This window comes from Dermacentor silvarum, chromosome 3 (genome assembly GCF_013339745.2).
Source record: "Dermacentor silvarum isolate Dsil-2018 chromosome 3, BIME_Dsil_1.4, whole genome shotgun sequence".
Taxonomy (NCBI): Eukaryota; Metazoa; Arthropoda; class Arachnida; order Ixodida; family Ixodidae; genus Dermacentor; species Dermacentor silvarum.
Window position 1 is genome coordinate 146104559 of NC_051156.1, and position 9697 is coordinate 146114255.

General features: G+C 47.1%; 1 protein-coding gene across 1 annotated transcript; it reads right to left on the minus strand.

Annotated features, from left to right (window-relative positions):
- Window positions 1–1216: 1216 nt before the first annotated feature.
- LOC119444863 (ice-structuring glycoprotein-like) lies at window positions 1217–6829 on the minus strand. The gene is made up of 3 exons (XM_049663702.1): window positions 6799–6829; window positions 1673–2879; window positions 1217–1316 (listed from the first exon to the last, which is right to left on the minus strand). Coding segments are annotated over exons 1-3 (1212 nt in total). The 5' UTR covers window positions 6802–6829; the 3' UTR covers window positions 1217–1314.
- Between the last annotated feature and the right edge of the window lie 2868 nt (window positions 6830–9697).

Below are 9697 nucleotides of genomic sequence, written 5' to 3' on the forward strand. Positions count from 1 at the left end.
GGCAGTCTTACGCCACTGTTACCCTAGCTTCTATCCTACTGAGGCGTGTAAAGCGTGCGGACTCAGAGCAACGCTGCGACACATGCTCTGGGAATGGGCCGGCAACAACGGTACTGAAACCGCCGCCGTTCGCGACGCGCCCATAACGGCAGGCGTTACTAGATTAAAGGAAGCCTCGAGCTCGCTCGTTCCCGCCGTTGCCCCGGCTGCTGGGGCCGCCGGGGACCTTCTCCGTTGGCGTCGCCGCCGCTGGGAGGCGGCCCTGAAAAGTTCTTCCAGCTCCGGGCCGTCCGGCAAGCCGAACATTTTTTACGCTCGTCTTTGTTCAGCGGGTTTCCGCGAATACCCTTTTCGGCACAACCGAAAACATACAGCGCTGCTCGAAAAAAGTATTCCCGCTAATGGGCGGCTTCAAGTGCTCTTTTCATATAATTTCCGGCCAGTGCAGCAGCGCATGTCCTTAGCTTGTACGTCCTGATCTTTCTAGACAAGAGCATGAAAATTGCATAGAGCAGTAAAAAACAATACGCTCCATTAAATTTATATTAAAGCTGCTTGGATCGTTTTGCAGCTGTCTTAAAATATTAATCAAGTAATTTTACTTCACTGAAGATTCACACATACCGTGCTGAAATTTCGTGTATGTGTGGCTAGTGAGACTAAGAGATAAAATAAATACTTTTGTTGCTAAAATCTCTACAAGAACTGCAGATTACTAGCCTTCGATAAAAAAAAGCGAGCTGATTTCTGCCTCTTCTTGTGGAGCAGTGACCTGGCGGGCATTCAGTCAACGAATTTTTTCCCTCCAGTTTATTTCACCCTGTCACGGCAATTTTCAAGCCTGCGAAATCGGATAAATAGTGTTGTCTTCCTACAAAATATCAGGCCATTTAGCAGTACGAAAATAGGGAATGATTAATTCAAAATGATGCGTTTTGCACCGTGTGTCATTTTTCACGGTCAGATAATATATTAGCGTTGGTATACGAAGACACCAATACCTTGTTCTCCATTGCCATGAAACCAAATTTTGTAGCGTGAGCACAAGCAGGAAGTCACATGGAATTCCCGTATTATGCGCAAGGTTTCAGTGCGTGGTATGTTGAAACCATGAGTGAGACACAATGCGCCTGTTGTGACAGCAGTGAAAACTGCACTAGACTGACTGTGGCGTAGCTCATATTTTTAGTTAACCGTGTGAATAACACATACAAGGTTTGGGCAGTAGTACCAAATATATTTTCCGACTTGATGAAGTGGGGCTTCTTGTCAGGGTTCTGTACACATGTCCATCCTGTAGCTCAGGAGAACCATTTCTAAAAAAAAGAAAAGAAAACGACACTCATTAAAAAGAAACACAACGAAGCCATCCACTTGACACTTGTAAAAATGGTTATAAAAATTAATTTACAAAGATGGAAAGTAGTAACACAATTTGCAAACTCAGATCTACGCCCTGAATATGTAATATAACACACAAGTGCTAATGAGTGGTGATTTGACCTACGTCATTAAGTTCACGCGTAATGGCCGAGGCTCACTGACAATTAAGGGACACGCTGAATAATTTACTTATCACCATATGTTCACAGATGTTCTTTTTTTCTGAACATTCATAGTTTTCTGCGCAGCATTTTTAGTGCTATATAATTATAACAGAATATGTACTCACACTTCTTCCTGCGGAGGAGGGTGGTGTAGTCGAAGGGAGTGCCAAGACCATAGCCGTAGTTGAGGCCATAGACACCAAATCCGTGACCCAGGGCGTAGCTGCCAGCACCGTAGCCGAGGCTTCCAACACCGTAGCCGTAGACTGGGGTGGCCTGGTAAGTAGCGAAAGCTGGGGCAGCGTGGGCGACGGTGGCGACAGCTGGGGCGTGGTGGACGGTGGTGGTGGCAACAGCCGGGGCGGCGTGGACGGTAGCGACAGCTGGAGCAGCCGCGTAGGTGGCGACAGCTGGAGCAGCGTGGTGGAAAGTGGTCACGCCAGACACAGCTGGAGCAGCGGCGACAGTGGCGACTGGGGCAGCGGCGTAGGTGGTAGCAACAGCTGGAGCAGCAGCGACGACTGGAGCAGCCTGAGTGTAGGTGGTCACGCGGGACACAGCTGGGGCGGCAGCCACCACAGGAGCAGACTGGTACACCCTGGTGACAGCTGGAGCAGCAGCGACGACTGGAGCAGCCTGAGTGTAGGTGGTCACGCGGGACACAGCTGGAGCGGCGGCAACAGTGGCGACAGCTGGGGCGGCAGCCACCACAGGAGCAGACTGGTACACCCTGGTGACAGCTGGAGCAGCAGCGACGACTGGAGCAGCCTGAGTGTAGGTGGTCACGCGGGACACAGCTGGGGCGGCGGCAACAGTGGCGACAGCTGGGGCGGCAGCCACCACAGGAGCAGACTGGTACACCCTGGTGACAGCTGGAGCAGCAGCGACGACTGGAGCAGCCTGAGTGTAGGTGGTCACGCGGGACACAGCTGGGGCGGCAGCCACCACAGGAGCAGACTGGTACACCCTGGTGACAGCTGGAGCAGCAGCGACGACTGGAGCAGCCTGAGTGTAGGTGGTCACGCGGGACACAGCTGGAGCGGCGGCAACAGTGGCGACAGCTGGGGCGGCAGCCACCACAGGAGCAGACTGGTACACCCTGGTGACAGCTGGGGCGGCAGCGTAAGTGGCAACAGCTGGAGCGGCAGCCACGACTGGAGCAGCTTGGTAGGAAGTGGAGACAGTGCGGGTGACGGCTGGAGCTGAAACGGCGTAGCTGGCAACTGGAGCAACGCCATAGCTGAGGCCAGTAACGGCGTGGCCGACACCGTAGGTTGGGAGGTAGCCAGCGAAAGCGCTGGTGGCGAGAGCCAGAAGGACGTAAGCACGAATCTGCATAAAATCAAAGCAAAAACGCAGAATGCAGAATGCAGATTTCGTCATCGTTCATGTGAAGTAGAGGTGTCGTTTTCTGACGGAGAACATTGTATGACTCAATCTCTGGTCTGCTATTTACTTTACATGCCAGAACAATTACTAGGTGGTACCGTTCAACTTCCTTGCCTGTATTCATCGCTTTTCCACTCTGGACTAACAAAGCTCCTACATGACAATTCTGCTATATTTTCCATTCTGACTGACAATGCTCCACGGCTCGCAGGTACTTTGATATCACCCCTGTCCGATGTGCTTTATCCAAGCAAACAGCTTTTGTTTGCCCAAAAAACAGCTCTTTGATATCACCCAGGGGCGATATCAAAGTGTCTGCCAGCCTTGGCAGGCCTGCGAGAAAGGCGCAAATGTTGCGTCGGCACGTGTGGAACTCTACTTAAGTGTGACAAAACCTGTTTACGTAAAGAAAAAATACGCTTTCCTCTGCGAAGTTCACTACGGGCAGATCTAGTAGAAAAACTACAGACAAGCCGGTCCTTTCAAGTTCATCGCTGCGCTTTATAGTAAATAGACTGTTAGTTGGCTTTAGAAATTCGGTAACTTTTTTATACAAAAAATTATAGGGTTTTACGTACCAAACCACTATCTGATTATGAGGCACGCCGTAGTTGGGTACTCCGGAATAATTTGTACCAGCTGGGGTTCTTTAACATGCACCTAAATATAAGTACAGGAGAATTTTCGCAATTCGCCCCAATCAAAATGCGACCACTGTGGCCGGTTTTTGATCCTGAGAGCTCGTGCTTAGCAGGCTAACACCATAACCACTAAGCAAACACGGCGGGCCCGTATTTATACAAAAAAACTGCACTAGTCGAAAGTTTGCACCATTGTGCCCCTCGTGATAAAAGAAATTGTATCGGTGGGCTTTCTCGTTCTGTGCTTTATTATCGACTGTCAGAAGGTTAATAAAATTAAATAAATTATATTATGGTGAGTTAAGTGCCAAACAACGATGTGATTATGAAGCACGCCGCAGATTTATTTGAAACACTGCGGATTGATTTGAACCACCTGGGGTTCTTTTACGTGCACCTAAATCCAAGTACACGGGTGTGCTCGCATTTCGCCCCCATCGAAATGCGGCTGCCGTGGCCGGGATCCGACTTGCGACAAGGTGCTTAGCAGCTCAAGGCCATAGCCACTAAGCAACCACGGTGGGTTTGTGGCAAGCTGAATATGGCCGCGTTTCTACGTTTAGTGGAAACACGTCTACTGTACACTGCATCTTCAATGCTTAGACTGATTGCCATTCTTGGCGTTCAATCATTGTCATTTGACAATAAACGCGACATCGAAACCGTGGTGGTAGGTGACCTCGGCAAAAAGGGTGCCCAGTGTGTGGACAGCCTGAAGCCTTCAAGTATTCAGGCCCCAGTCATTACAAGAAGTTGCGCGAGACGATCTGCACTAAATTTTGCGCCCTCTGGTAACTGACCTCGCTCTAAAGGTAACGGAGGAGAACGGCATCGCCAAATGTTACCACAGATGCCGCTCTCCGGGACTGTCTGTCGGTGCAAATGACGGCAATATTTCTGTTTATTTTAAACTTTTAAAAGTCGTATAGCTTTCTTGCTCAGCGCGTCATGTATAGCTTCAGTATGTTAAAGTACAAGGAAGCATGTTAGGACAAATGAGAGCGATCTCTTATGCAGATTCGCTTCTTGTACACATACTTTTTTTTTGGCAGACGCAATTGGCCGCAAACTGTTTGCCCGTGGCAGTGTAGGTGCTGCTGACACTTAGATTCAGTTAAGGTAGGAAAATTGCACAGAAAGAAGATGAGCTCTATAGTGTCGTTTGCGTTATAGCATCGTACAGCTCTTTTCTGGGTTGGCACCACCGATTGGCCGGCGGCGAGTGCCAGAACTATGGGCGATGGCCGGTGACCTACGATTTTCGCGCCGATGGGCGGGTGGATGCCCATGGGTAGGCTATGCCTAACGGCATGTTATGCTCAATCATACAAGTAACACAAATAGAAAAGATCACAGTGGCTGAAGTTGCAGCTCTAAATTCTCATTTAGGAGTTCAGAGTAAAGACATTCACCAGATAAAGCATATCCAAACCTTCACACGCATCTTGTATTGATAGCCTAAGCATTGAAGGTCGCAATGATTAGGCTCAAACTGCTCTTGCCTCTCCCCCCCCCCCCCCTTTCATACAAGAAACCTAGTTATTTTTGTTCCGCTTGTGCAAAACTGTCAGAAGCTTCAAAGGTATTTATATTTCCTTCTCAATATCACTGGCTCGTGAAAGGTGCTCCAGGTTTGTCACAGATCATCGTTTTGTGACGGGCAATTTATTATAGATATTATGCTGTCGCACAACATTAGGTCTTTTCTGGCTGTTCTGTGTTTTCACACACGGGAAAGGTATTTAACCACTTAACCTTTTTTTCGGGTTATGTAGCCTACTTTGAGGATCTTATTTCAACGAAATACCAGGTTCATAAAGGCGGATAGCTGAGGCACACCACAGTTTCGATTTTGCTGCAATGCCTCATTGTGTCTCAACTCAAGCAGGAAAGCAAACCTCTAGGGTTAGGCGTAACAAAGTGAAGCAGGGAATCTCTGCCGCATAAAACAAGCGGCACAGACTACATCACTTAAAGCAGGTTTGGCGATAGTGGGTACCTTCTACTCCTTATTCGCATTTTTTTTAAACTACGGCCTGAAGAGAACAGTTGTGTTCAGGAAACATCATCGTTCACCACTTAATGCATCCATTCCGTGTATATGGAAGTCGAAAATGATCAATAGCTAAGAATCGCTTCTATGATAGCTATTTTTTCAGATTTCAATTAAAAGAAACTGACGTAATTGGCGACGACTGATAGCGCAGAAATGTTACAGTCATACCATAAGTCCACGGACTATCTTATCACTTCAAAAAAACAAAACCAAACTGTTTTAACGTCGGTGTGTTTTTTTCTGACAACTTAAAGGTTGTAAAGGCTTTCGCCGCGATTACGAGAAAGGTACGTTGGTTAATTACTGCTGGTTGCTCGATAAAGCATAGAGACCCTTTTGTCTCTTGCGCTGTTGGCATCATTTACAAGATTTCACTGTCTTGCGGACAAGCCTATACATTGGGCAGACTGGCAAATACGTGAACGAGCACGTGCGTCAGCACAATGATAATTTGAAGAGAACGCTTATCTCCATATTTCAGCAGACAGTAAAGTATGTGGTCGGAGGCCTTTTTTCGATAGAATTAAGATCGTCGTCACGCATAAAGACAAGTAAGCTCCTGAAAATGCAAAAGCCTTTCACATGCAAAAGATGCACGATGATTGCATTTCGGAGCCGTCTATTTCTCTGTTAGGCTGTAAGACGCAAATGCCTCGCGAATTATTCCATGTGACCTAATTACATGCGCACGCAGATGGTGTCTTCCTTTTTTGCGCTTTTTCTTAATAAACTTGTGTAGTATCACAGCACTCGTCCTGTGTCCTTCGTTATTTTTACTTTTTTCGTTGTTTCGCGCGCTGATTCAAAGAAAACAATATTTTTTTCTACCTTTTGAGATTCGACTCTGGAACGTTCTGCTGTATTGAATATCTAATGAAGAAAATAATGTCCTTCAAAGATACTGAAGTCCCTGCGAATGCACTGAAATTTGAACAATCATCAGGAAAATCATATGACGCTCTCAATAAAGGCTCAATTACCTACGTATTATAATGCTCTATATTTTGTAGCGTTCAAGCATGTTTTCGCAAGGCTTGGATCTAAACTTTATAAAGGAATCACCCTTAATTAAAAATCCGCAGGCAGTCGGTCACACCACCTAAATTGCGACGCCCTACAAAGATGCAAGAGAGACCTGAAAGCTTGAACAAAATGGAAGGTTTACCATGGTTGTAGAGGAGAGCTGTCGGGGTACCAGTAGCTGCTAACTTTCCGCGGCTACGACTCCTCCTTTTATACTCGAGAAATCCTATTTTGTAACAAGAACAATAGCCGAAGGTGTAAGAAAGAGCGTGTCCGGCTCGACCTCCCCCCTCCGCGTGTCCGGTTTCGTACCTGACTGGACGGAATAACAAGGGGAGCATTATCAAAGGAAAGGATTCGCGAATAATGCATTCACGAAATTCAAGGTACTGAGGAAAGTCTCGCCACAGGCGCTAGGCCGTCCTGAAGGCGGCCTTCTGACTTGTTGGATTTTTTGACAACGATCCATCTGAGCTTGTATCTGTATGAGACACTGTACATTCCCAACACCCCTTTCACTTCGGCGGTCATTTGTATTCACTCTTAAGCTCGTTGTATCAGAGATAACGGTAAATGACGCAGGAAATGTCAAAAAATCACGCTATTTACCTTGCTCAGGATTATGACATTATTTCATTAGGATAATCTGAAGTGGAGAAGCGTTTCCAGCATGGAATACCTGCTATGCCTATAAATGCCCTGAAATATGTATCAGCTCCTCATTTTCGGAAGCGCACGCGCACTGAATACAGCAGGCACTGGGTGCGCCATGATGAATGCATTCACAGTCGCTAGTTTACCGCACTTTCCTCGTTTTCGCACGCCCTACGCATAACGTTGAAGTGATGATTCGGTTGATAAAGTGTCGCCGACGTCATGTGTGCGTGGGCTTTCTTTGCTTTATGGAAATTAAAATGAACTTATTGCTGCCTTGGCGAAATACCATGCGTTATTTTGTATACGTCCGTGCTGCTTTCATTTATCTGCGAATGCGTTCCTATTCTTTATATTTCCTATTTCCACGGTTGCTACCACTAAATCATATACGTGGCGAATACGACACAAGGTATCTTTATTATTCCATTGATGAACGGCCACGCAGCTGTGGCGAGCCTCGGCGCGGTTGGCGCAGCAGGGGTGAAGCGTTGCTAGGCGACGCGTGGTGACGTTATCGCCAGTCGGATGTTTTGCGGTGTACGCTCGATGGACCATTCTAGAGCTTAAAGAGCTTCGCTAGTTAACAGGGGTATCTGCCATTGCACTTGGACCCTTTCTGCACTACATCCGGAATCGGCCCACATTTTGGCGTTACACCTGACGGCAAACGTCCAGGTTATACAGCTTCGCTGTTTGAAAAAAAAATGATGACGTTGCCGTCGCCGCGTCAAGGTCGTAACAAAAAGGAAAAGAAAAACATAAGCAAAATAGTTCCCGAAAATCGGTGGATAGACTTGCATAACCTAGCTAAATAAGTAAGGAAAAGCGATGTAGCAGCCGAGCCGAAAATGCTTACCGATTAGTAGACAATTCTAAGAATATTGTGTAGCATTTTCCTACGTCTTATGGAGGAACGCTGAATAAATACTATAGCCATTAACAGACGCTTTACGCTTGCCTCTTGTATGTTTATGCGCTTTGCAATATTGCCACCTAAATGGCACCTAGCTTGTTAGATAGAAAAAATAAATATGGGAAGAAGCATGAAACATGGACATAATAATTTTGTGCAGTTGTGTTCTGTTCCTGTGTTAATAGGTTAGCTTGTAACGCACCAGAAAACTCGAAAGGTTTACGAAGTTAGTGATTGATGCATTTCACACCAAGACAAGGAACAGGACGCAACGACGGGGGCACAGACGAGGATTCACGCTGAACTTCACAGCTTTTATGCCAATCATTTTTCTCCGAGAGCAACCTTTTCTTTCTTTTTTCTTTTTTTCTGGCGGGCGGGCTGGTGTGTTATCGCGCTGTTTTGTTGGGCCAACCCCCGTGATAGTGCAGCCAAACTCGCCGTTTTCGTCTGCCGATCTTGATGCTAGTGCAGTATAAAACGATGCGCCAAGCCTCGACCACCAAATCTGGGTGACCCAGCATGCCCGTGAGGCGGCTGCGAGGCAAGCCCTCGACGTCTCCTCATGGGAGGCTTAGGCCTGGCCATCCTAAAGTGCTGGCTTGATAATAACAGTTTATTCTTCCTCCTGGGTCAACTGGGTTTGGGCACTGGCCTTGCACACTGGGTATGGGCCATTTGGTATATGGGCACTGGGTGTGTGCCACTGGGTTTAATTTCCCTTCAATAATTCTTTTGCCATTAGAAACAGGCCGTTTTACTTCTTATAAATATTAACCCTACAGCATCTACTACATATAATCTCAACGTAGCCGTTTGCCACACATCACCTACATTATTCATACCATTATTCTCTGCAAATCATGAATGCTTCGCATTAATCCGACGTCAACTACAGTTGCACGTACTGGGTGTCGAGATGTTGCCTCAAGCCAAACACGGTGTCCGCTATTTGCTAGGTTTCGTCCATGTGTATTTGCTCTTTCCATGACCTTGCCTGTGCAAAATGTGAGGGATATCGGCCTACAGTTGTCAACGTGCTGGTACTTGCCCGTTTGGGGATAAAGCGCATTTCAGCAATTCTCTATGGCTGATATAGCTTGCTTGATTCAATTGGAGGAGTAGATCCTTGTCACTGCTACACGCCACTCTCCCCGAGCCATTCCGGCGCTCGACTTGAAGGGTGCCTTTCACAACGCGCCACACGAGGCGATCCTTCCAGATCTCAATAAAACAGCATGCGAGAAGAGAACTTATAATTAAATCGTGGAATTTCCATCTGACCAAGAAAGCCATACTCAAGATCGGGGTATAGCATCTGACCCTATAACACTCGGATGCAGAGGCACTCCCCGAGGCTCGGTCCTCTACCCGTTCCTCTTTAACACCGCGCTGCAGGTTTCCCTTGGCAGTTGAAAATTATACCCAACCTACGTCTTGCACTATGCGCAGCCATTGTGACCCTCTGGAC